Source organism: Budorcas taxicolor, chromosome 16, assembly GCF_023091745.1.
Source record: "Budorcas taxicolor isolate Tak-1 chromosome 16, Takin1.1, whole genome shotgun sequence".
NCBI lineage: Eukaryota > Metazoa > Chordata > Mammalia > Artiodactyla > Bovidae > Budorcas > Budorcas taxicolor.
In genome coordinates this window covers 76,075,306-76,103,304 of record NC_068925.1, presented here as the reverse complement: position 1 = coordinate 76,103,304, position 27,999 = coordinate 76,075,306, and the positions used below count along the sequence as shown (strand labels likewise).

Sequence of the window (27,999 nt, the reverse complement as noted above, 5' to 3'; positions counted from 1 at the left end):
CCGGGAGTTGGTGATGGACAGGGAGGCCTGGCGTGCTGCGATTCATGGGGTCGCAAAGAGTCAGACATGACTGAGCAACTGAACTGAACTGAACTGATCAGCTTGCTCCTCAGCCATACTTAACATCTTCTGAAAATATTAATATTATGTCAATCTGGCTCTATTTCTTCAGGGGTTCCCAACCTCTGAGGTGTAATGCCTGATGATATGAGGTGGAGCTGGTATAATCACAATAGAAATAAAGTGCATGATAAATGCAATGTGCTTGAATCATCCTGAAACCAACCCCCCACCCCACCCCCACTGCCATCTATGGAAAAATAGTCTTCCATGAAATTGGTTCCTGGTGTGAAAAAAGGTGGGGGACCACAGGTCTGTTTGATCCCTCTGACCATCCTTTTATGCACCTGCCTAGGGGACCATCTCACCCATCCTTCTAAATATGTAGATGATTCTGCAGAAGCATTCAGAATGGTGTTCATCAAATGATGACACGGTGTTACATTTGGGGGTGTTTGGTTTGGGAACTTGTTATTTCCTTTTCTGTATGTGTTATTTGAATTTGTATGATGCTCATCTACCATTTTAAAGAAATAACTGTTTGTCTTATAAACAAAAACAGGAAGGAAAGGCAGAGCATTTATAGCCTCCAATCTGATGCTAAAGATTCCCTTGTTAGATTCCAAGCAACTTAAGGATAGTGACCAAGTTCCATTTATTCTGATGTTTTTCCAGAACATTGTTCCCAATAAATACATGACCAGCCATTTTTTTTTTTAGGGTTATAAGTTCCCATCTGGACCTGTTTATGCCTTGATCATGGGGGTTACATAAAGGAAGGTAAAAAAAAAAAGGTGGCTTCAAGAGGAAGTGGTATAATTTGCCGATGATTAGCCTATGATTTGTGTCATCTCTTCTGAGAAGGACTTTTCAAGTTAGAGTTGCAGCCCTACTGCCCTTATGCCATCAGGTACCCGTTTACCTCCGCCTCCCTCCCTCTTCCCTTGTCCCCGATTCAGAATTCACAAACACAAACATGGAGGAGAGAGAGAGAACGCCGGGCCAGGTGAAGCTGATGTCTGACGCCTGGGATCTTTGCAGAGTGTTTTGAGAATGACGCCCGAGCAGGGAGGCAGCTTGCGAGAGCTTGCTGGCCGTCCAGCACACCATCCTTATCTAGCCCAAGTCAGTGTCCTCCGCACCAAGACAGAGTCCCGGTCCCTTCTGCTTCTTATGGCCTTGGTCTTACCATGTGCAGGTCAATGCCAAGACTGCCGCCACCGCTGACCAACTGCTGACCCACCGGCAATGAGTGGAAGAGGAGCCAACTTTTGCTAAGGTCTAAGCTTGGCTTGCTGCGTCTCCATTGCTTCGGTGAATCCCTGTCCCCCGCTTCTCTCGCCCTTCACTACGGCTCTCCTTGCATTTGCTTTCTCTTTGCTCCTACATATTCAGATTGAATAAAACCCCGAGGGAGTAGCGTTTCACCCAGGCGGGTGGGGAACCCACTCGGGGGTTACCTAGCAAAGGAGGGCGGTCCATTTCTCAGGGCTGCCCATCTCCGCAGGCAGAGCTGCAGCTCCTCAGTGCTGGCCAACTTCTACCCTGCATCCCTCTAAGACTCAGGCCAAGATTTTTTTAATCTCCTTTTGAGGCCCTATCTTGGGTCTATCTCTCCCAGGACTGAGTCCAGCCTGGAGGCCTGGATTATTTACACCTCTTTGGCTCCCTTGAGCAGCAGATTCTGTGGGCCCGGGGCAGTAAATCTACCTTCTAATCACACCAAGCTGCTCCGTGCAGTCGGCCCGTTCTTGCGGGGCTGTTCATCATGTGCTCAGACAGGGTCTGTGGCCTGCAGAGAAGCTCCGGGAAGCGACTGGCCCCAGTGGCTTCTCCCTGACTCCCTGCATAAGCTTCCCCGGGCCTCTGAGCAGCAGGCCCAGGGGTCTCTCTTGTTCCGCGGAAAAGCTTCTGCACAAAGGTCATGGGTTATCTGCGCCTCCCAGGCTCGGGAGAGCAGGGGTGGGTGCCAGCACGTACCTGCCTCTCGGACATGATGTACAGGTAGCGCTGGTCGATGGAGAAGGCCATGTCCCGGAGGATGGGGCTCCCATCTTTGAGCACGGAGACCATCTCATATTGGACCCCACCGTGGGGGGGACCATCGGCTCGAATCTGCGAAAGAAACAAGGGCATCCTCAGCATCTGTCCTCGGCAGTCCCTTGTGAATTCCCTGCCTGAGCCTAGAGCAGGTAGTTTATAGAAGATAATTCTCACGTCTGGTCCCCAAGGGCTACCCTGAAGCAGGCTGGGTGACAGGGAAGACAGAGGTGCTTCCTAGTTCAAACAGCCCAGTTTCCACCAAGAAGAAACCTTTTCCAGGCAGTCTGAGTGTGCTGGTCTGAACCTTCTAATGGTGGGTGTATTTGTGTGTGCAAATATGTCTTTGGGTGTGATCTGGATATCCTTATATGGTTATTCTTGTGTGCGTATGCACACGTTCTCCACACTGTGTGATGGGGGTGTGTGAGTGTGTGCTTGTGCACACTTGCTTGCGATTTGGGGCCGGAGAATCAACATCTACACATGATGGTTCTGCCTTGAGCAGGTAGGGGAGGATGGTGGGACCAGCACAGAAACCATCCAAAAACTGGTCATCGAGAGAGTCAAGATTTTAGGATCTCAGAAAGAGGTTTCTGCTCCCGCCACCGCACCACAACAATATCCCCTGAATGATGTGTGCAAATCCCCCAGGTGACTTTGGGGAGCCAGGAATCCCCGAGGACAGAAATTGGGAGTCAGTCTCAGAGTCCATCCCAGGCTAAAAAATCAGGAAGAACCTAGAGGTCATCGAGTCTGGCGCTTCTCAGGCTCGATGTACATGAGAATAATCTGGGGAGTTTTTAAAACACGTGGCTGGATCCATTCATCAGGAACTCTGTGCTGGGGGACCTGGCATCTTCTTTGGGTTTCAAAGCTCCCCGGGGGACGCTAATGAGCAGCCGGGGTTTAAAAGCACCAATGTCACCTACGGTTATCAAACCAGCATGCCTGGAGAACCGCCTGGAGGGAATGGAGAAATTCAGCCCTGGGTCTATCCCAGAGTTTCTGATTCAGTGGGAATGAGGCCTGAGAAATTTCGTTTCTAATAAATTCCCAGCCGATGTGGATACTACCGGGCTGGGGGTTGGAGAAACATTCCTGTAGTCTAAGCAATATATGAAGCGTCCTGGTAGCTCAGGCGGTAATGGCTCTGCCTGCAATGCCGAAGACAGGGGCTCGATCCCTGGGTTGGGAAGATCCCCTGGGGAAGAAAATGGCAACCCACTCCAGTATTCTTGCCTGGAAAATCCCAAGGTCGGAGGAGCCTTGGAGGGCTACAGTCCACGGGGTCACATGACTCAGCGAGTAACACTCAAGTTCTACGTAGAATTTGGAAAGCCAGCGGAGAAAGGCCCCTGAGGACCATCAGTTCAGACAGAGACAAGATGACGGGGAGCCCATGGTTTGAACACACTCCTCCTGCCAGGCTTCCTGTTTCCAACACAGAAGCTGACTGCTGACCAATACTGCCACCCCGGGCCGTTTCTTTGTTCTCTGTCCATCTAAACCCCCTAGTTCAAGCCCACTTCCCCCATAAAGCCTTCTCCAATATCTCTACCACACTAATTGCTCCTCACCCTGAGGGCTTCTTTTTCCCCCCACCAGACATTTTGTCCTGAGATTATAATCAATTGACTTGTTCATTGTATATGTATTAGCTAATGCGTATTGACTACCTACCTAAATTGTTTTCTGATTGCCTCACATGTGCGTAAGTAAATTGTTCTGATTGCCTCACATGTGCGTAAGTCCACCGACATTTTGAGGGCAGGAATGCTTTCTGTTTCTCTGAGGACTAGAACGAAACAGGGAACAGAGCTGGTGATGGATAAAAGGGACTGCTTGAGAAATGCCTATTGAAAGGACATGAACTATGATCCAGCTGATAAAGCATCGTGGGCTCTTTAGTGCTAAATCAAAGTTGAGGTCAAAAAACAGTTTTCTCTGGATGATTTTAAGATGAAGTCCCTCCCTCCTATTCACTTTGATTTCTCTCTTGGACTTCTAACCATCTCCTTCCCTCTGCCCATTTCTCCCACCCCACTGAGAGCAAGGACTTACTCATCGCAAGGGCTAAGCATGGAGCCCGATGCCACAGCAAGCATGCAAGCGTGGAGGTGCATTTGCAGTTTTTACTGGCCAAGTAGGGAAGGTCAGGAGCATTTATTTACCGCAGACTTGGGAAAGTTGGATTAGTGCTCCTATTCACATGTTCTTAGAGGGGCCTCAGCCGGGGTATGGTCTGCGATTGTTAACTTGGGCTGGACTGGCATGGGTAAGAAGGAGACCATGATCCCACTGTGGGGTGGGGTACAGTGGTTCTGGAGTTCCTAGTGGCAGAACCAGCAGATTCCTGCATGAGGCCCTGTGTCTGGATCCCAGGGGTGGGGACAGTGGAGCCGGGCGAGAGTCAAGGTGCCGTGTTCTCCTTGCCTGCTTCATGGGTGACTTTGGTGAGAGCTCTGGCTTTGAAGATGAGGAGGTGACCTCAGTGGAACCAAAGAAACTCACTCTCAGCCACTCTTACCCCAGAAACTCCCCTGTAGGGTGGACTCTTTTCCCCTGAACTCCTCTTTCGACCTTTTTCTTCCTAACTAGTGGCTTCCTACTGTTCCAAGCTGTTGCCTTGGCAACTGTCATTAAAGCCCCTCCTTCCAGGAAGTGGTGAGGGGGCTATTTAGTTCATTCTTGTTGGGTGGAGGAAGAGTCGGGGTCGCCAATGATGCGACCAAGGTGGAGGAGGCCGAGGCTACTGCCCTCCACCCTGGAGAGAATCTCATGATGGACTCAAGCAGAGGGAAGAACAAGGGTCTCAGTCTGGGAAAATGCCCCACAATTAAAATAGCTCCCCTTAGCTTTCAGAGCAGCATTCTCTCTTAGATGGAGAAATTCAAAATTTCCAAGAGATTCTTCTAGAAACATAGTAGCTTTTAATCACAAAAGTTCTCCAGTGGGACTTCCCTGGTGGCCCAGTGGTTAGAATCTGCCTTGCAACACAGGGGCAACGGGTTCAATTCCTGGTCAGGGAACTACCATGGAGCAACAAAGCCTGTGCTCCCGAGACCACAAGCCCCAACTGGAGAGAGTCCTTGAGTCACAACGAAAGATCCCTGTGATACAATGAAGACCCTGCATGCCACAACTAAGATCAAATGGAGTCAAATAAATACATTAATATATTTTAAAAAGACTGTTAAAACAAAAGTTCTCAGGCTACTGCAGGATGTACGGGGAGATGTGATAGTCGTGACTTCTGATTGGCTTAACCTCACTATTCCATATCCATAAAATGGGAGAGTTTAAGCTCTGCTTTCTCCTCTGAAAAGGAAATGTCCCAGTGCCATTTACCACCCTCCCTATGACAGCTGCTCCTCTCCAAGGATGTTTTAATTCTCCTCCAGGCACTGGCTCAGCCCCAAGAGCTGCAGAACCATCACCTTACTTCAGGGCTGGCCAGCTCAGGATACCCCCACCTGGGCAGGCTGGTTAACCCTCTGCCAGATAAATCAGCCTCCTCCCCAAAAGGCTGAGCACACACACTCAGAAGGAGGAACACCACGTCTGGCCCTCCCTCTCCGGGCCCCAGGACTAGATGGTACCCATGGCCATGTTGGAGTGGAATCTTACCAAAGATAACTTATCATCACATACTCTGGAATGTCCCAGTTAGGACTAATCCCAGTCCTTAACATTTTTTTTCTGAATAAGAAGCCTAAACTTTTTTTTTTCCTGTCTACAATCCGAACCTTTCAATAAACCAGTTGAGGCCGGAATCAAACCTACAGAACTCTGAAAACATCAGAGCTGAAACTAAACCAGAACAGGAAATGTTCTTGATACTGAACCTGAACTGAGCTAGCCTATGTCATTCCCTCTAAATCCCTGGAGAGGGGAGCAGTCCTGCCCGAGAAGTCTGTTCTGTCCGCCTCGAGCTGTGCAGCCCTCCGAGATCACAATGAGAAGACAGAGAAGATGGAGAAGGCGGACAGGGGGCTGGGGTCCCAGGGATGAGATGCAGGCGGGACCGGCCAGCTGGGCAGCAGAGGCCGTTCCCTTCCCTGATTCCTCTCTCCCTGTGCACAGGACGCCAAAGCGTGACACCAGGTTCCGGGGTTTCTGCTCTGACTGTGCTCTTGCTCTTGTCTGGGCTTGATTTCTGCCTCCTGTTCACTTTCAGGCCAGTTACCTCACCTCCCCGAGCCTCAGTTTCCCTCTCTGAACAGGCGATCTGCTCCATGCCTGTCACAGGAGAATCACACACTTAGGGAAACTGCTGGAGCTGTGGGGCTTTGGAGCCCGTCTCACCCAAGCCCTTCCACTCGTGGACGCAGGTGGTCCGGGCTGGCCCTGGGGCTCCCACCAGCTCCATCCAGGGTGGTCCAGAGGAAATCACGGCTGATGAAGCCAACACCCCTGGACGGAGAAGGGACAAGGGTGGTCCTGCTGTAATTCAAACCCAGGGGTCCCCATCTTTCTCTGCCTTGTAAGTTTTCAGTTTGGATGTTGCCCTCCATCCTCCCCAGACACAGGATGGGGACGGTGAAGGCTGCGGCGGAAACCCAGACAAAAGTGGATTTTAAGATGCAACAACTTGCGTCTGTCCTGCAGTGTCCCGCAAACTGAGTTCTCTTCGGCTTTGAAGCTTGTGCCCCAGGGCCAGGATCCAATGACCACAAGGACACAGGACGCTGAAATAGGCCAGGAATCCAATCCAAGAGAAGGGCGTTAGACTGAGCTGCACAGGCCCCCGCCAGGTAATCCAACCAGGCAGAGGAGGAGCGTGGAGTCGGTGCAGGGCAGGGAGGTGACACAGGCCAGACAGGGAAAGCCGGTCACTTCAACCTGTCTTTCTGGTTGGGCTCCTCCTCTCCTGGGAGGGCGGGACCTCAGCGGACGCGCAGATTTAGCACTTGTCATTTTGCTTGGACACTGCTCAGAAGGTGGGACAAGATGGACAGTGTCCTACAATGGAGGGCGACAGTCTCTACAGAGACCAGCAAAAGAAAAATCACGTGCCTAAACCATTGCACAAGGAGGCTGAGGCTCGGTCTAGTCAGAATTCCTGCTGAGAGGAGCCCCTGCTGCTCAGTGGGAGACTGCAGGAGGCCGCGCCCTCCTTCTCAGGAGGGCTTTGAACTCAGGATGACTTCTTTGGTTCATGGTTAAATGTGGACCTGCCTCAAGGTAGGATGGACCTGGTGGATTTTTCAAAGGGCCCTGTTGGCCTAAAGGATTTAATAATAGCTCCTATTTCTATTGGAGCTTATTTGGTGGCTCAGCGGTAAAGAATCCACCTGCAATGCAGGAGATGCCAGTTCGATCCCTGGGTCGGGAAGATCCCCTGGGGAAGGAAATGGCAACCCCCTGCAGTACTCTTGCCTGGAAAATGCCATGGACAGAGGAGCCTGGCGGGCTGCTGTCCATGGGGTCGCAAAGAGCTGGGCACGACTTAATGATTAAACACACAACCACGTCTATAGCTTTACAATGTGCTGACTGCTGTCGAAAGTGCTTAACAAAAATGAACTAATTTAATCCTTACGAGCCACCCCTGAAGGGCATATTATTACTGTTCCCATTGTACAGATAGGAAATTGGCGGCGCAGAGAAGGACATCACTTTCTCAAGACCACACAGCTAAAGAGTGGCAGAACTGGGTTACCCACACAGAGTCCAATTTCTCAGAGTCACTCTGTGACTCTCCTAAGAAATATTAATGGGTGCACACAGCCGTTCACTGCAGCTGAGAACAGAGGAGATGGGTAGATGAGCGTCCAAGCCCTGTCTTTAGCTGCTCTTCCTCTTTCAGCCCCCAAGGCCACAGTGGGACAATCACCTGTCTCCTGGAGGTGGCAGTAAGCTCAGAGCCTCATTTGGGAGGGCCGTGCTGGGAGGCTAAAAGTCAGCTGATGAGGGCTGGCTCTGGGGCAGGAGGAGGTGAGCTGAAATCCAGGGGAGATTTACTGTCTGGTCTTCCAGGTGGGAGGGGCCTCTTCGAAAGGAGAATGAAATAGTAATCCTATTAGCAGTCACTTGCCTTTAAATCACAGCTAGGTCTGCACAGAAATTAATGACAGCCTCTTTACTTGAATATCCAATTCAAATCAGCATATCCAATTAACTAGCTTACCTGCAGGCCCCTCCAAACGCTTTTTCTTATGCATCAGCTTCTTCTCTAGTTAGTTCAAAATTATGGGGCTTTTGCTTGGGATCTGACACTCTCATATTACTTTATTAGTAGTAGTAGGGGTATTAGTAGTCATAGTATTTTTTGTAATAGCTGTTGAGGAGCCATAGAACCAGGGATCTTCTTGGGCATCTCAGTAGGAAGCAGACTGGTTTGAGAGGCAGCACCCCGCAGAGGGAGGCGCTGGCTTGTGTCTGCAGGGCTGGGATCTAATCCCAGCTTTCTCATTAATTGGCTGTGTGACTTCAGGCAAGTCGCTTCACTTGTTTGTGTAATAGGTTCCGCGGCTGCCAAATAAGGGTGGTAACTTCTGTCCTCAGAGCTCAAGCAGGATGTTGTGAGAATGAACTGACTTATTAGCCATGAATTTCAGGACTGTCCAATATTCATTCAGGACATGGCCTCCTGGAAGCTAGGCTTGTGTTGAGAGCTGGGGACGCTTTGAGAAAAGGTTCCCTTAGGAAGGCCCAGGAACAGGCAAGTGGACAATCCCATCAGACCTCACACACCTGGGCTGCCCCGTGTGATAGAGGTTTGCGGGGGGACATCCAGGGAGGCTGGCAAGGAGGGGAGGGCTTCATGAAGGAGCTGATACCGAAACTGAGAAGCAGGAGGGGAAGGAAATGCAAAGTCTCTGGAAACTTTATAAAGTGTGACATAAATATAGAAGTGCGATTATTACATCCAAGCCCAGATTTCTTGGAAACTCAGTTTGTCAGACCTGAGTAAATTTGGAGAGGGTGAGGCTTTTGATATGTAGTCACTGAGGGCTCAACAATTTCCGCAGGTCTTACCACCATGTGTCGTAAAATTCCCCTTGGAGGAGGCCTGTATTCTTTGATTTTATTTCTGCCTCAGGACTCTGGACTTGCGTAGTGCAGAGTGTGTGTCTACATGCACGAGTGTGTGTGTGTGTGTGTGTGTGTGTGTGTGTGTGTGTACGCGCACACTGGGTCTGTTGAAGAAGGTAGAGAAGCCTGCTGCTGCTCAGACTGAACTTGGCAGTGAGTTAATGAGTGTGTGTGTCTGCAGCCGTGCCTTCAGTGCTTCGAGGGCAAGGATTCGTGCTGAAGTTTATTTTTGTAGAGTTTCATGACCCGAATTATTGATAGATTGAAGTCTCTGGTAGATTCGGTCTCTGAGATTCTTCCTCCCTCTCTCCGGCACTCACTACACGTGAATCCACAGACGGCCACGGACACACCGCAGCAGCGACCTCCGGGGTGTTGGAAGGGGCTCAGCGCCCCTCTCTCAGCCCCCGATCTGTGCAAACGGCAGTCACACACAGTCCAGTGGGGTGAGGCTCCCTGGAGGACAGCTGGGAGCCTGTCCCTAAACGCTCGGATAATGGCAGAGGACATAAGAGCCTGGAAAACGTGGCCTGTGGGTTGCATGGAGCCAGGAGAGACGAGGAAGAGGGAAACTAAGGATCCTTCCGGTCCACGAGATGGAAGGAGGTCACTGAGGTGCACTAAACTTTGAGAACTCCAGTGACCCTCACCCTTGTGCGCGCGCGCACACACACACACACACACGCATCCTCCACACACACACACACACACACACACACATGTATCCTCCATCCACATACACGTGGATGCTTCCTGCACTGGTCCCCAGTGAGTTGTCGGTCAATCCTGGGGCTTTGACACTGGAGACTGACATTTCCAGGTTCAGTTATTTCTGTTTCTGTGCATGTTAGGAATCTGCCCTAGACAGTAACCAGGGGGTGGTCGGGCTAGCACACAGGCCTTGGGGCTAGAGGCTCCTGGATTTCAGAAGGCCAGCTCAGGGAGGGTTTTCTCCTGGAGAGCAGGGAGAGGGTCCCAAGAGGAACCACTTGCCTCTGGACTTCTGCATCTTTGGACGGGCTGAGAACTCTGGCTTCTGAGGACAGGGGATGTGGTGACTATGTACTGAGCAGAGACTCTAACCTGGGTTGGGGACGTTAGCTGGGGTTCTCTTCTAAGTCATGACTTCTCTGCTCCTTATCAGCCAGGGGTGGCTGGCCAAGGCATCACCATCCAACGGCCCACAGAGTGGCGAGGAGCAGTCTGTCTTCATGCCTTCCTGGGGGTAAGGACCGACTGCACTTCACAAGGGCACCAGCTCCTATCTCAGGGCCTGGCCCTGTACTTCTCACGGGAGACCGACACCGAGGCCCAGAAGCACCAGAATCCAGCATTCTGGGTCTCGTTCTACCAGGGAGGGCTGGCAGGGGCTGGGGAAGGGACAAGAGAAAACAAGGGAGGTGAGTGATGTGAGGCAGTTCCGGAGCTCTGACCTGAGACCAGCCCTGCCTTTCAAGGATGCTCCAGCTCAAGGCTTGGGCAGGTCAGGAGGCTCCGGGAACACGCTGAAGCTGCCAGGGGCAGAGGAAGCACTTGATTGTTCTGGGAAACAATAAGATAAACACAGCGAGGAACGAGGGACGGAAGAAGCATTAAGCAGCCTCAGATGAAATCAAATCACGCAGCGGCAAAGCAATAATTCACTGGGAGCGCACAGAGCTGGGGGGCGGGGAGCATGGAGGGGTAGCAAGAGGAATTCATAAACAATAATGAGCGTCTCCTGCTAAATTCAGAACCTCTGTTTATCCAAAGCTCTAGCAATGTTGGAGCCTCAGGATCTCCATTCGAGCCATCACACCCAAGTGACTGGCCTGGGGAGGCCCTGGCCGTGTGGGGATACAATCTAACCGCTTAGGCTTTTTGAACTGGGAATGATTTAGAACCAACCTTTAGGTCCACGTGGGGGCAATGCAGGCTTCTCCAAGCTCTGAAACAGCATGCAGAGAAGACGAGGCATATGGACATATGCCCCCCAGGGTTAACTACTACCTTGGAAAATTTCCAGGGGGCGCTGGCGGAGAGGAGTGGGGGTGGGGCAAAGGAAACTAACATGTCCTGGGGCTGGATATACATAGGGCTTTTGAATGGCTTATCGCCCTTATCAATTAGTTCAACATATATATGGAACATCTATTGAGCGTTGACAACCAGTGTGCAAAAAAGCTGGAGACACAAACAGTGAAACACTCTGCGGGGGGCCTTCCCGTCTTACAGCATTAGAAACAAAGTATCAAGCGCAAGATGAGGCTGCTAGGAGGGAGCCTAGCAGACCTCCAAGCAGAGGCTGCCTGACTGCAAAGCCTGCAACTCAGCCTCTTTCACTCAGCCATCCCCCGGGGCCTCGGCTTTCCCTAAGTCAAACAGGAGGACAATGCCTGCCCTGGGACTAAAAATTACATCTAGAAAGTGCTGGGTGTCCCTGGAGATAAGTCCCTGCGAACAAAATAGATCATATAGCTGTCTCCTCCAGGGTGACAAAGAAGGCCACCTGCAGCTGGAAAAAGAGCAAAACAGGGCCGGTGCTGAAGAGGGTTATTACACTCTTTAATTAACTCATTCTTTTCAATGGCCTAAAATTGCCCCACATTTTATAATCTGGAACAGTAATCTCTTGCTTTCATTAACACGGAGGATGGCATTTCAGGCTGGAAAGACGGGAAGCGAGGTCTAGGCTGTGAGCATGGCTTTCTGACACTGGGCTTGTGCCTGAGTGCAGGAGACTCCCTGAGACTTTAAAAGGAAAAGTCATTTTTTAAACACGCATGTGGCATGTGTCGACCACAGTGCAGAAAATGTGCAGTAACTGAGAGAAACATCCATGTCGCTGTACTTCTCTTCCCATTGCTCACGGGCTAGGTCTGAGTCTTTATTGCCTCTTATCTGTGTTCCTGCAATAACCTGAGAAGTCTCCCTGCCTCCAGCATATTCCTGCTCTAATCTGTTCCACCAAACACTGCCAGATTAATCTTCTTAAAACACTTATTTGATCCTGCCTTTTCTGTATGCAAAATCCTTAAATTTCAGGTGTTTGTAATTTTCTTTCTCTGGCTTATCTTGGTCTCCTATTTTTTTTTTTTTAAATGATGAACACACACTACTTTTGGAAGATGAAATAAAGGAAATCACTGCATGCATCCATGCGCGCGCGTGCACACACACACACACACACACACACAAATTACCTGTAATTTTCCCAATTGAATGGAGAAGGAAATGGCAACCCACTCCAGTACTCTTGCCTAGAAAATTCCATGGATGGAGGAGCCTGGTGGGCTACAGTCCATGGTGTCATTCAGAGGTCTAACTCACATGACCTTCTCACCATTTTCCAATTCAGTTCAGTCGCTCAGTTGTGTCCAACTCTTTTCGATTCCATGGACTGCAGCACGCCGGGTCTTCCTGTCCATCACCAACTCCTGGAATTTACTCAAACTCATGTCCATCGAGTCGGTGATGCCATCCAACCATCTCATCCTCTGTCGTCCACTTCTTCTCCCACCTTCAGGCATTCCCAGCAATTTTTTTTTCCCATTAGGTCCCCAGGTTCTTGGTTTTTATACCTCTGCTTAAGAATTTATTTTACTTCCTAGATCTTAATCATCCTTCAAGGCCCAACCCAAACGCCACCTCCTCCATGAAGCCCACACCAGTCCCTCCTTTGAACCCCCACAGTACCTAGCGTGGCGGTTAGGTACCCCGCAAGTACCTAGGCACAGGTACTTGTGAACATGTGCAGTTATCTTTCCTGAGACTGCTGTCAGTCCCTGGGAAGCAGACACTGTGTTCTGTGCAGCACCGTATGCCTTGGGTACTGGGGACTGCTGTGCACTGAGTAGGGCTGCAGGAACACACACTGATGGAGGGATAGATTCTTGCTGCTGAAACCAGGCAGGAGTGGATCGCAAGTCACAGCCCACGTTGATTTAATCCCCCTTATTGTTAGACTGGGCTTCCCAGGTGGCTCAGTGGCAAAGAATCTGCCTGCCAATGCAGGAGATGCAAGTTCAATCCCTGGGTTGGGAAGATCCCCTGGAGAAGAAAATGGCAACCCACTCCAGTATTTTTGCCTGGGAAATCCCATGGACAGAGGAACCTCGTGGGCTACAGTCCATGGGGTCGAAAGGAGTCGGACAGGACTCTTTTAGAGTTACTAAACTTTAGTGACTTTAGCTGAGTCACTTGAGACCGAGCGACTGAACAGCAACACATTGTGAGATATCGTGCCAAGGGCTTTACACACATCTCACGTAATCCTCACAAAGGTCTTATATCCCATGTCACAGGTGAGAAACTGAGGCACAGAGGTGTGAGTACCTTCCTCAAGGTCACAGAGCTGGCAGGCAGCAAGCTAGAACTCAACTCTCTTGGGCCTCGGTTTTCCCATCTACAGAAAAGAACGGGCAGAGAGCGAGGCAATCATGTCCATATATCTACCCCACCCCCCACAACCAAATCTTCTGGAACCTGGCACACAAACACACTGCTCACATTAGCACCTGTTAAAATGATCTTTTTTTGGCTCCCATGGGATTGGTAAGAGCTCTTAGCAGGAGGTGTTGGAGAAGACTCCTGAGAGTCCCTTGGACTGCAAGGAGATCCAATCAGTCCATCCTATAGGAAATCAGTCCTGAATATTCATTGGAAGGACTGAAGCTGAAGCTCCAATTCTTGGGCCACCTGATGCAAAGAGCTGACTCATTGGAAAAGACCCTGATGCTGGGAAAGATTGAAGGCAGGAGGAGAAGGGGATGGCAGAGGATGAGATGGTTGGATGGCATCACCAGCTCAACAGACATGAGTTTGAGCAAGCTCCAGGAGATGGTGAAGGACAGGGAATCCTGGCGTACTGCAGTCCCTGGGGGTGCAGAAAGTCAGACACGACTGAGAGACGGAACAGCAGCAACTATAAACATGCAAGGTGCTGCTCTGAAAAGAAGCACTAAGCTGGAGCTCTGCTGGCTCAGCGACAGATGGAGAGGGTGGGTTAAGGTCACGAAGACGGGCTCAGAGTTGAGGTCCGAGGAACAGGGTCCGAGAAGGGAAGGGCAGTGAGGACAGAAAGCCTCCACCGCCTGAAATCCAGGGTGGCCGGTGCAGCTCAGGGCTGCCCTGTGGGCTCCGCTGTGTCTGACTTCCTGGCGGAGCCCAAGGGCAGAGCAGGCAGCTGAGGAAGGGCCTAACTCTGTTAAAAGATTCTGTTTAAATAGCTGTCATTGTCACACCTTTCTCCATCTCCCCTCCCAGGAGAGGGACTTTAATAATCAGCTGCTTCATGACAACAGACCCCTAATTAATTCATTGCTGTTCTTCGGGGGCCAGATCATTCTAATCAAGGTGGGCTGAGGGTGGGGTGGGGTGATGAGCAAGGACCGTGTCGTTTGCTCGATCCGCCATGGACTCTAGCCACCTACCCAGGCCTCGCTGCTCAGAGACCCTTCCCGGTCACCAGTTTCTCTCAGGCTGGACACCTGCTTCTCCTCAATGCCCGCCCCCTCCCGAGCTGACACCCCACAGCTGCCAGGCGCGGTGCCAGCACGCAGCCCCTGCTGGGGCCTGGGTACCACATTGCCTGCCGCAGGTGCCAGGGGCTCGCGGAGGGGGCTGGTGAAGGCGGGGAGCGGGCTCGGCCTTGTGCACTGTAAACCTCATACCGCCTTTTCTCTGAACAGAACATCCTGTGGGCTCCAGGGTCAGCCAGGTGCAGCGACTGCCCATCTTTTTCGGCTTCCCATCCTCCCAACTCCTGAGAGGGTCCCACTGCCCAGAAGGCTATGAGCCCCTAGACTCTGGGCAGCCACACGCCACGGCACCCAGGGGGTGGATGTCTCTCTGCAGCCGATGGGATTCTTCCCATGAGGATATGAGCAGAGGACAGGGGTCAGGAAGGCAGGGGGCTGTCCTAGGGATACTGTGAAACAAAACATAAAACTCCCCCCCAAGGCAGGTCACACCTGAAAAGAAAGAAAGTGAAGTCGCTCAGGCGTGTCCAACTCTTTGCGACCCCAGCTTCTCCACCCATAGGATGTTCCAGTACTGGAGTGGGTTGCCATTGCCTTCTCCACACACTTGGAGATGACGGGAATTAAACAGCGCCCAGGTCTCGTCTCTGTGAGGAGGGCAGCCTTTTCAGAGGGGTTTGCCGTTTCCTCTCTGACACGTCAGGCTTCCCTCCTGACAGGTGTAGACTGTCCAGTCAGGGCCGACGTCTTAACTGGCTGGGGGTGGAGGCTACACAGGGGACCTTCAGTCAAGGGAGTTAATTTTCACTTTCTTCCTCTGCAAAAATGGTGAAAAAAAAAAAAAAAATACTGCCAGCATGACAAGGCTATGGTAGCATGACAAGGCTATGGTGAGGACCAATTAGATAAGGAATCTGGAAACAACCAGGACTCTGGAAAGGGCTGCACAGAGGTGAAGGCTTTCTGATTGATTTACTCTTGATCCACAGACTTGGGTGGGACCAGACTGAGGAGGAAAACTGGGCCGGGAGGGACTTCTTCAGGGGCCCGAGGCTCCCCGCTCCCCAACTCTCAGCCCTTTCCCAGGGGAACAGCTGGGGAAGGACGCAGGGGTGGGCAGTGAGGGCAGGCGCAGCGGGTGCCCTTTGTGGGGCGGGAGGTTGCTGCCTGCTTCTGAAAGCGACCTCTTAGAGTGGAGGCGTGGTTTTGCCAGGGTCTCCTCAGGACCTGTGCTGGGGATGCTGAGGGCAGAGGCTGCTGGGCCCCCAAAGGATGGCTGCATTCCACTGCAGACTCTTTCTGTTCTGTGAGAAAGAGGCAAGTGAGGGGGAGGCCCCCGGCTTTTCCCCACAGAGAGAAGGCCGCTCGGGGCAAGCCTCCCCACTTCTAATCTGCTCCTTAAAAGAAAGAGCTAGAAGGAGCTGCAGCTTGGCTTTTGTGTAAAGTACTAAGGCGACCCCCCTCCGTGCCCCTCCCACCCCCCACCCCCCCAAATCCTATTTTTTTTTTCCTCTTAAAAGAGCGCTCCACCTCTCCAGGGACCGGAATCATTAACTGAACAGCACTTTGCCTCTCATGGCTTTTGACAATTTGGCAGTGAGCTCGAAAGTACCAGAGAAACTGCGGGAAAAAAAAGCAGAGCAGGAGTGGGTGGGCCAAGGGGGTGTGTCCCAAAGACCAGCTTGGTGTGAGCCCAGCCCAGGCTGACCCCGTGATGATCGGGACGGATCTGCCTCTCTCATCCCGCCCAGCTCTGGGCGTCTGCCCTTCTCTCCTCCGTCACCTGGAGGCTGCCTGGGGCTGGCTGGCATCCAGTCTAGACAAGGGCTGCCTCCGGGCAAATCAGCAAGGGATGCCCCTCACCCCACCTGACACCTGAACCTCACCACGACTTGCAGAGGAGGGCCCCCTGAGGGCAGAAGTCTGGAGAGAGACCATGGGGCTGGGCAGGGAAGGATGGGCCTTCCCTACAAGGAGAGACGGGCCTTCCTTTGCTGAAAGGCCAAGTCCTGGGCGTCTCCAAAGGGGAAAGCAAACGGGAGAGACAGAAGGGTCATGGATTTCCCAGCCAAGTGGTGATAAACACAAAGCTGAGAGACACATCTTAGGCTGCAGGGCTGCAGAGCTGCTCTGAACCATCCCAGTCCTTAGGGAGTGATGGCTTTGAGGGGATTTCTTAGGGGGGGCCACGGGTCCCTGCCACCCTGGTGAGCCTCCTCGCCTTGTTCAGGCCTCCTCCTCATGCTAGGAAGGTCGCCTTCGTCAGTAACCCTGGAATGCAGTGCGGCTGCCACTAATTGAGCGCATACTATGTGCTACATGAGGCAATAGCTGCCTTATTCCAAGTACCTACTTTAATCCCCCAAGCCCCCTTTACTGATGAAGACACGGGGCCTCAGAGAGGTCAGGTTAGCTTTAGATCACATAGCCAGTAAGTGGTAGAGAGAGACAGGAACCTGGGTCGGTTTGATTAAATAGTCTTTTACTAAGCTGCGTACCTCCCCAGTGATGCTGGGAAAGATTGAAGACAGAAGGAGAAGGGGGCGGCAGATGATGAGATGGTTGGATGGCAACATCGACTCTATAGACATGAATTTGAGCAAACTCCAGGAGATAGTGAAGGACAGCGGAGCCTGGGGTGCAGCAGTTCATGGGGCCTCAAAGAGTCAGACATACTGACTTAGCAACAAGGCCTCCCCAAAACGCGTTCACCCTTGTCTTATAAAGGAGGTTAGCATCTTACTGTCGATCATTTAAAGGCTCTTATTCTGCTGTCTGAGCCCCATAGAAGTGCCCACAAAAATAATAAATTCCCAGAAGCTGAAGCTATTGAGTTCATTTTATTCAACTTTCAACAGAGTGCCAAGCAGAAAGAGGGTGATTAAAAAATTGCATTCTGTCCTTGAATTAAGTTAGAGCTCCAGAAAGCCACAAACTTGGGCCTCTAAAGCTTAACCAGCAAGTTTCACTTTCCTCAAAGGCCTTATCCACTTGCCTTTTTTTGTTGGTTACTCCACGAGAGCAATTCACTGAATGATGACTTCTACAAGGATATCACAGGCCTGACACTTCAGTGGAAGGTAAGGTAAGAAACTGCCACATACAAGAGGCTTCTGATTTTGATGTCAAACTTTTCCCCTGGTTTCTGTATAAGGGCTCACATGGTGAATTACAGAATGCAATGTCTGGAAATTGTCTCTCTTGAAAAATAAAAATCTCTTTCTATTGGAGATTAAAAATTTCTAGTTCATCCCATTTCCCTTTTTGATGTGGCTGCCAGGATACTCAGGGCAAATGAGAGGCTGGATGCTGGTGTCTATTTTGGCTTTATTCTTAGCATATTTATTTTTGCTCCTCTCACGACTTGGGCCTTCTAGTCCAGGGGTGGTTTTTGTTATAAATGTTTGCCTGTCTTTTATGTTACCTAGTTCTTTATTTGGAAAGAAGTGGGCTACGACATATAAATGCATATAAATAAGCATCTTCAAGGACTGAAACACTGTACTGCACAGGCTTGCATTTTGTTGTTTGACGCCTTGGTGTTTTGTCAGGTCTTTGCACAATGTGCTCAGATCCTCTGTGGACAGGAGCTGGCCAGGAGGTGTTTCTGGGCTATTTCCAGGATGGTTTTAGTGTATGTGAGAGGGAAGAAGTGAGGAGATTATCGCTCATAACTTAGAGCCAGAGTCAATTTCCATTCTGCTGGGCTAATGAAAATCCATAGCTCAATGATGGGTTTGGCCCCTAATACTGCTCCCTCAGATTAGTTCAGTTCAGTCACTCAGTCGTGTCCAACTCTTTGCAACCCCACAGACTGCAGCACGCCAGGCTTCCCTGTCCATCACCAACTCCTGGAGCTTACTCAAACTCAGGCTCCCTAGCTATTTGTAAAATGGAAGAATGAATGAGTAACTCAATGAATGAATGTCTCTCTGAGCCAGGAGCTTCTTCTCCTAGAAGAGGAGGCAAGGACTGGCAGGAAGCCCTATCTTCAGGCCACAGAAGGGACTCCAGATCACTAGGATCCCAAAGGAGCCACGCTCTTCATCCCAGCCTCGTCCCCCTGCTGGGATGAACCTGCTCATCACCTGCGCTGTGGGTGGCTAAATGGGTCTGTGTGCCGGGTGCTAGGGGAAGGAGAGCGGGGAGAGGAGAAGAAGGAAGGCGGGGGAGGCCTTTCTGTCCCCCCTCCCGCCTTGAAAGGGACCCAAAGGCCAGCCCGCGAGGACGATGGCCTCGGGGATGTCTCCTGTCTCCAGCAAGCCCCTCCCGCCTCCTGCCCGCCCGTCCCCTTCTCCCTCCCTTCCTTGTGTTTCTCCTGTCACTTCCAGTCTCTCTGCGTGTCTGTGTCTGTTATCCCTCTTTGTCTTTCTCTGTGCTGTCTCTCTGCCTCTCTCCCTGTCTCTCTCCAACACGCACACACACACACACACACACACACACCTCTCCCGGATCCCCAAGAGAGACAGTCTTGGAGCCCTCCTCCTCATCTCACAGCCACCAAAGGGCAGAGGACCCCAGGCTGGAGCACAGGGTGCTTGCGCCTTCCAACCTGCCCTGCCTTCAAACCTGGACTTCCATTCGAATCCCAGTGGCTTTGCCCACATCAGTTGGGCTAATTTTTTCCTGTAATTAAATGGGAGCCTCCCCCTCCCATTCCATCTCTAATCCCAGATAATTAGCTCTCTGATTGCCAGTGCTGGGCAGGAAACCTCGTGTTTGGAGAGGGATTTTGGACAGACGGATTAGGCAAACACTATGGAGGAAGCTGCACTGGGAAAACAGGCTGTTCTCAAAGTTTGTTGTGAAAAGAGATTTGTGGTGGGCAAAGGGCCTGTTCCCTCCAGGTGGTCTGAGCTGCCTCTGATCCCGTCAGGCTCTCCAACAAAGGAGAACTTTACTCAGATTTCAGGATCCCTCTGGTGGGCTCTGTTTCCAGCCCACTAAGCTAAGGGTATTCCGGGGGTCAGGGGTACTCCTTCCTGCTCATGGAAAGACAGGGGGAGAGGCCCACAGGTGTCCAACCCCACATGCTGTCTGGGTGGCTGTTGTTGAGTTGCTCAGTCCTGTTCAACTCTTTGCAACCCCACGGACTGCAGCACGCCAGGCTTCACTGTCCTTCACCATCTCCCAGAGTTTGCTCAAACTCGTGTCTATTCAGTCAGTGATTCCATCCAACCATCTCATCCTCTGTCATCCCCTTCTCCTCCTGCCCTCAACCTTTCCCAGCATCAGGGTCTTTTCTAACGAGTCGGCTCTTCATATTAGGTGGCCAAAGCATTGGAGCTTTAGCTTCAGCATCAGTCCTTCCAATGAATATTCAGGGTTGATTTCCTTTAGGATGGACAGGTTGGATCTCCTTGCAGTCCAAAGGACTCTCAAGAGTCTTCTCCAACACCACAGTTCGAAAGCATCAATTCTCTGGCACTCAGCCTTCTTTATGGTCCAACTCACGTTTCTGTACATGACCACTGGAAAAACCATAGCTTTGACTAGACAGACCTCTGTCGACAAAGGGATGTCTCTGCTTTTGAATACGCTATCTCGGTTTTGGGTGGTGATCAAAGGTTAATCAATTACAGTGGGTGATAACATGGCACCATGACCCCCTTGATCAGGTCCCCGGGGTAGGGAGGTGCCGGGGACATGGGGAAATAAATCCCTCTCCAAGAGGCTTTGGGAGGACACCCCAGAGAGGGAGGGGACAAGGAGTCCTGGGGGTCAGGGTCTCCAGCTGAGGCGGGCACTTATCACTGCCACTGCCACTGTGCGGAGAGGATGGTCGGAGGCGGTCTCCACCTGATGTGAAGAACCGACTCGTTAGAAAAGACCCTGATCCTGGGAAAGATTGAAGGCAGGAGGAGAAGGGGACGACAGAAGATGAGATGGTTGGATGGCATCACCAACTCGAGGGAGATGAGTTTGAGCAAGCTCTGGGAGACAGTGATGGACAGGGAGGCCTGGTGTGCTGCAGTCCATGGGGTCGCAGAGTCAGACACGACTGAGTGACCGAATTGACTGGCTGACCTGGATGCCCATCCAGATGTCTTCCTGACGTGGATTGGGGGGACACTCTCTGGCCCCTGGAGTGACCACAGGATGGCTTGAACTCTGAGGCACCTCCTTCTTTGGAGCTACGGGGAGCCGTGAGGTTGGCTCACTCTGGTTCTGAGAGGAAGGGGCAGGAACCCATGCTGGGGGCTGGTGCGGAGGGGATCTGTGCCTTTAGAGCTGGGAGAGGGTGTGCAGGCTAGTGGGTTGGCACCTGGGGGATTTGCCCAGCCTGCTGGTTAAGGCGCCGGGCTCTGCGTTCCCACAGCGGTGGCTCCTCCAATGGGCTCAGGGCGCGGGGGAGGAGGGAGGCAGGCCGGGGATGGATTCCAGACGGGCTATCAGGTTTGCCCACAGCCCGGCTCTGAGGCTCCTCTGGTCTCCGCAGCTCCTCGGCTCTGATTCAGCCGCAGGGCGAAAGCCCGCTCTGGAATGCCAGTGAAACCCAACCTGCCGCTCCCACCAGCCTCCCCCTCATCCCCTGGGCACCAGAGACTGCACTCTCCTTCTCTGCCCCTTCCCTCTCTCCTGGTGACAACCCCCCACCCAGTAAAGCAGGAATGGTTAGAGCTGGGAATTTGGCTGCTGGCTGGGCCCCCCAGGTCTGGATCACTGACCTACTTCCTCCAGGGAAAGAAGTAGTCAGATACAGTCCTAGGTTCAAGTTCTGGATATTTGAGCACGAGGTGCCTGCATAGGGAATCGGGGGATAGAGGGCAGAAATGCCTCTCGTCTCTCTGACTCTCAGATCCTCTTGCTCACTGTGACCCAGGCATGGGAGGGAAGAAGGGAGAAGCCAGAAGCAGGCAGAACAAGGCAGTCAGACATCACTGGGCTGCTGCCTGGCTCCCAGACCCACAGTGGCTTCTCACTGAATCCACTCAACAGCCTGGAGGGAAAGGGAGCTCCCTCCATCTCCATGCCACAGACTAACATCCTGAGGCTCCGGGAGACCTGGAGCAAAGATTTGACCACAAACACTTCTGAAGAGCCACGTGCCACTGATCCAACCAGTCCACCCTAAAGGAAATCAGTCCTGAATACTCATTGGAAGGACTGATGCTGAAGCTGAAGCTCCAATCCTTTGGCCACCTGATGGGAAGAACTGACTCACTGGAAAAGCCCCTGATGCTGGAAAAGATTAGAGGTGGGAGAAGAAGGGGACGACAGCGGATGAGATGGTTGGATGGCATCACCGACACAATGGACATGAGTTTGAGTAAACTCCTGGAGTTGGCGATGGGCAGGGAGGCCTGGCGTGCTGCAGTCCATGGGGTGGCAAAGAGTCGGACACGACTGAGGGACTGAACGGACTGGCTGATGTGCCAGGGATAGTGCTTACGGCTTTAGGCATATAGAAACAAATGCAGAAGCCAGGACTGTTTCCCTTATGTCACACGATTAATAGATTAATTACTCTCATAGAGGGCCCACTGGGTCTCATAACACAATAGACTTCCACACACCCTCACCCACTCATTACTGTTTAAACACGATCCAGTTCATTTCTGTCCCACAGAGAGAGGACGGCAATATTGTCAAAGTGGAATGAGGGGGTCACGCAGGGACTTCCTGTCTGACTCAGTGTCTCTTTTGGTGTCAAGGTTCTGCTCTCTGGTGAGCTCATTTTAAAGATTCTGGAACCTTCCAGCATGGCCTCCTCCACCCGGGGCTGGTACTCCTGATTGCTCAGGTCTGCCTTGGGTCGTTTGTTAATGACGGGCAGGCTGGAGGTGACGCTACCTTGTCAGGGTTGATTAGCTGGGCAGAAATTTGCATTTTGCTTCTGAAAGCCAGCTGGGGTTGGCTGGCAGAAAGCAGCAGGGCTCCAGCTTCCGTAGAGAAAGCCCCTGAGGCCAGGCATTTGAATTAACCACAGAAGCCGGTTCTCCCCTCTCCCTCTGCTTCCTCAAGCCCCTTCTTCACCTCTCCCCTCACACCAGAAGGCTGGTTAACCACAGCAAGGGTCTCTCTGAACGTGCTGGCAGAAGAAAAGGCTCCCCCCAACATTTTCTTCTCTTCTCCTTCCTCAAAGAAGACACAAACCTCCCTCCAGCCTCTCTGGAGAATTGTTGAGGGAACAGGCTGTCTCAAAATGCCATTAATACATCTCTCAAATTAAAAACAGCCCTGGAAGGTTCAACCTCACGAGAGGGGTTCAGGGAGACACGAAAGGTGTTCGTTCACTGCCCGAATGTGCACTAGTGTCAAAAGCGCCGGCCCAGGCTCGGGTCCCTGGCCCTGTCCCGGGACACACAGCCAGCCCGGGGCAAGATGTTTCACCTCCCTGAGCTCTGACCTCACCCTTATTAATGACACAAACACAACTGTTCTCTTTCTGCCCCCTCCTTAATTTCAGGGACGCGACCCCGTTCCGGCAGAGATAACAGTCTCGCTTCTCATCACATGCCATCTTCTGCGCCTCCCTCCCCTGCCCTCGCTCTCAGCCGCCGTGCTATTTTAAGTTGAGGCTTCCAGCCAAAATCCGTACTTTATTAATTACGCGTCAACTACTCTCTGTAATGTTTAATGCGTTTTCCAGATTGTATCAAGTCCACGGTGAAGGGAGGAGTCTGAACGTGGCCTGGGTGCCTGGCGGGGAGGTGCCGGGAGGGGCTGGGATTGGGCCGGACTGTGTCTTCTGGACTCGGCTCCCTTCCCTTGCACTCCCCACCCCCCACCCCTGGAGTCTCTGTTAGGGTCAAGTCCTGATCTGGATCACCACTCCCTACGTAAAGCACACGCAGCCTCCCGACTGGAAGGTAGGAAAACCTGCCTCAGTAGGAGAGGCCAAAGGGCTTAGGACAGTGGACATCCATTAGCAGGAGGGGCCCGGAGTTGAGCGGCCATCTAGAGCGTGGTCACTGCTACACCGGGAGAAGGCTGAGACGACGCTGACCCTCTGTTCTCAGAAGAGCACACAGAAATAGCATTTGTGTTGGCTCGGAAAAAGCTGACGAGACCTGGATCTCACACCCTGACCGTGAGGTTCCTTTGGCTGTGTGATTCGAGCAGGTCCTTCAGCTCATCTGGACCTCAGTTTACCAATCAGGAAAACCAGCATTAATTCCAAATGACCTCTCCGGTCCTTTCTAGCCTGAGCCTTTTGTGTTTCTTTCTAGACCACAGGAGAAGCGGAATCTCTTTGGAAGAACACAAAGATGAATCCTGTGTGCTTCCTGACCTCCAGGAATTCACAACCAGGCAAGAAGAGCAGACAGCAATCACATAGGAAATAAAAATAATAGCAAACAGGCCCCTTTCTGCGTGCTTTACCCATGGCAATGATTACTTGCCCACAACAGCCCCACTGAGGCAGGTACCACTGTGCATGCATATTGCTGATGCGAAAAGGGAGCTTAAGTGCTTGGCCAAAGACACACTAGCAAACAGACCAAGTCTTGAATCCACCCCAAACTCTGTGACACTGGTCACTGCGCAGGCTGCCTTGGACAGAGGAACATGAAATAACTCAAGCAGGCAACTGGCTTTGTTGGGTGCTGTCACCAGTAGCAAGATCTTAATGGACTGAATGGGAAAACCAGGGAGGGCTTCACTGAGGAGGTGGAACCAGGATGGTGGACTGAGAACAGCACTGAGAAAGGAGCAAGCGGCCTGGAGAACCTAGAACGAGGGGTGTGCGTGTGGCAGACGTGGGGAAGGCGTGTGGGTGGAGGTGAGGGGTTTCTGGTGGCCAGACGCTGGGACCTTGCTCAGGGGTCTGAGCTACCTCCTAAAAGCTGTGGGGCCTTGTGAATAGGGTTAGAGACTATGGCCCCTGATGCTGGGAAAGACTGAAGGCGGGAGGAGAAGGGACGACAGAGGATGAGATGGTTGGATGGCATCACCTACTCAATGGACATGAGTTTGAGCAAACTCTGGGAGCTGGTGATGGACAGGGAGGCCTGGAGTGCTGCAGTCCATGAGGTCACAAAGAGTTGGACACGACTGAACGACTGAACTGAACTGAACTGAACTGAGGCTGAAGCTCTAATACTCTGACCATCTGATGCCAAGAGCTGACTCATCGGAAATAACCGTGATGCTGGGAAAGACTGAAGGTAAAAGGAGAAGGGGGCAACAGAGGATAAGATGGTTAGATAGCATCACCCGCTCAATGGATATGAGTCTGAGCAAGCTCCGGGAGCTAGTGATGGACAGGGCGGCCTGGCATGCTGCAGTCCATGGGGTCGCAGAGTCGGACACGACCAAGCAACTGAACTGAACTGACTGAACTTAAGGGAAGGGATGCAAAGCCAGCAGGGGTTCAGGAGCAGGCGAGCAAAGCCTCAGCTGGGCTGGGGCGGGGAGGCAAAGAGCAACGCAGGAGGGGCACCTGGGGAAGACAGAGGGCCGGCTGCTCGTGGGAGGCTGGGGATTGGGGACGGCGGGGGCTCCAAACTGCAGACCCCAGGACTGAAGCAGGGAGGCTGATGAGGCCTCCCCAACTCAGCTTACAGCTCACTTCCCTGGGGGAGCCTCTTCTGACCTCCCACCCCCAGGAGCTTTGCATCCCTAGGCACAGGTCCTCACTTGCATATGGGACCGCATAGATCCCTTTAACCGGGGCACCCCTGTACCAAACAGCAAGTCTTGTGGTTACTTGCTGCTGTGTCCTTTTCCCTATCTGAACTGAGCTGTGTTCAGCCCTAGGTGGAACATAGCTTGGGGTACGGCGGTGCTCAGTAAAGACTAGCTCAGAGAACTGAGCTCTGCCTCTGGGCTGCACACCCTTCTCCCACCCTTGGACGTCAGCATCATGCATTCTCATCACCACTTCCCTGGGGTCTGAGCCTCCTGCCGAGCACAGGGCGGGGGGTGCGTTCCCGTGTCCCCCTGTCCACTCTCCCCGCACTGATGGGTTCTGACACCTCTGTAGCGCTGGCCGGGTGGCCATAATGAACAGTTTAGCATGGAAATTGGCCTCAGCAGGAGGGGCTGGTGTGTGCGTGAGCCATTACAGAGGACTCGGCTGGGGGACACCTTCAGCCCACAACCGGGCTCCCGCTGAGGAGACCTTCCCTTCCGTAGCCAGCCCTTCCCAGCCAATCCGCCCCTGCCCGCTGTCCGAGCTTTCCCCAAGCTCCTCTGGGCCACCACTGCCAACCTGGACCTGAAGAGGGTCCCTGGGAGGGGCTGAGAGACCCCCTCGTGTTCCCCAAATCCTTCTCCACCTTCTGGAGTTGGGGCCTCGTTCCCCTGCCCCCTCCAAATGTAAGGAGTGCGTGGTTCTTCCTCCCTAGTCCCTCCTCCCATGGGTTCACCACCAGTTACCCCTTGCTGGTGTCTTCCCTTGAGAGCCAGTTCCAGACTCTTCTAAGCAATGCTTGCTACCCAAATTCCAGTGGGATTTTGAGAGGAAAGCGAAGCCAGGGGCATCTGATCGTCACTGTTTATCTAATACACGCTGTCGCTGAGTCGTGCCGGACTCTTGTGAGACCTTTCGGGAGGTAGCCCACCAGGCTCCTCTGTCCATGGGATTTTCCAGGCAAGAATACTGGAGTGGGTTGCCATTTCCTCCTCCAGGGGATGTTCCCGACCCAGGGATCGAACCCACGTCTTCTGTGTTTCCTGCATTGTGGGCAGATTCTTAACCTGCTGAGCCACCAGGGAAGCACTGATCCTTATGCTGTGGAATAACGTGGCTCTTCTACATACAAGGAAAGGGGCCATCCCTGAAAATGCCCAAGAAGGGGGGATTCAGACCCTTCTGGGGCCCCGCGGGAGCCTCCTTCGCCTGGGGCCTGGAGCCAGCCTGCCCTCAGTGTCCATCATCCGGCAGGGGTGTCTGGCGAGGGCGCTCCGAGGACATACTTAGTAGGCACTGCCTGATGCTAGCGGCACTAATGGATTCTGTTATCTCCCGGGACCCTTGTCTGCAGATCGGCAAAGCGGAAGGAGGTGGCAGGTTAAAAATACTCTGTTAGCAGAGCGACTTAGGTGGGGGCCGGCTATGGGAGTTCTAGGCAGGAGAGGTCTCCGCGACAGGAAGTCAGGAGTGGAACCAGATGCGCTGGACTTCAGCCACTCTTTTGCCTCCAACTCGAATTTGCAAAAGAGCTCGGAGACGGAGGGGTTCCCTTTTTGCCTCGTTTACGAGGTCTGGACAGTTCCGTATTGGTGGGTCTACTGCAGGCACCTGGCCCTCCCTGCGTCGGCGGATGGGTGCCTAGGCTCTGATTCATTTTATAACGCTCATTCTCTTACCCTGGAGAAGGAACTGTGGCCTGGATGGGAGAGCATAATAACACCCTACCTTTATAGAACACTTTTATTGCTTCTGAAGTCTTTCCTCATACTATACCTCACTGCAGCCTCACGACGTGCCTGCGGGGTGAGAATTATTATCCCAATTTTATATATGGGGAAACAAAGCTCTGCGGGTTTATGAGACTTGCCCAAGGTCACGTATCTAGGAAGTGGCAGAGCATGCACTCGGACGAGGGTTTTCTGGATCCCGCATCCTCTATTCTCTCAACAGTTCTGCTCCATAATCATCCTCGCAGGGACATACCCACCCACCAGGCTCTCCCCATCAGCTTAGGACAAACCCTCATTTAATGTCACTGGACTTAAAAGGCCCAGAGGCCCAGGTGCCTCTACTAGGTTTAAGGCCAGTCCAGCCTTAGGCTGGTCTTGGAGGATTTGTCTCACTCTTGCGGGGACCCAGAGGCAAGTGTGTGGCTGGGGCCCCCCTCTTCCATCTCAGGACTTCAGAGCCCCAGCTCTGAGAGGAGCCCAAGCATCCAGGTGGGACTTTGTCCTCGACGTGGACGAGGGCACCTGGGTCTCACTTTTTGACCAAGGATGACAAATCTCCCGCAGTTTCCACTGGCAGACTGATTCAGGGCTGACTATACTCCCTCTCCTGCTCAGAAACATCCCCTGGAGGGCTCACTTCCCGCGACAGGCTGAGGGCTATTTGTGTTGGTTGTACAGATAAACTGCGGGTCACCTCCCACGAGAAGGCAGGGCCCACCTCCAGTGGCCCAAGGACACGAAACTCTGCAAAGATGCCCTGTCTCCACCAGGTTACCTTTTCTCACATTTAACATGTGGTGCGGAAGGAAATCAACCCCAAACAGCAACATTTTGGAAGGGAGAGAAAAGAAATCTCAACTGATCGGGAACTTCTGTACAAAGGCTGGCAGCTGGTCACCCGAGTGCCACCCCAGTCGCCCCTTCTCTCGGTGAGGTCTCCGGCTTGGCTAGCTGCCCTAAGAGCTGACACTAGGCTGATAATGTGGGCAACTGGCCACCAGGGTGTGTCTACTGAGGTGGGAGCAGAAACTCCAAAGACAAAGGAAGATAGGCTCACAGACCCGCTGGGATGTCCTGAAGACGTGAT

At 52.4% G+C, this 27,999-nt stretch overlaps 1 protein-coding gene across 2 annotated transcripts in view; it reads right to left on the bottom strand.

Moving 5' to 3' along the window:
• The window catches only part of PLXNA2 (plexin A2), a 228,314-nt gene that overhangs the window by 124,925 nt on the left and 75,390 nt on the right, over positions 1-27,999 (bottom strand). For both annotated transcript variants that reach the window (XM_052654101.1, XM_052654102.1), the window contains exon 4: positions 2,041-2,175. In XM_052654101.1, the coding sequence (XP_052510061.1) occupies positions 2,041-2,175 (135 nt within the window). The remainder of the gene's footprint in view (positions 1-2,040; positions 2,176-27,999) is intronic.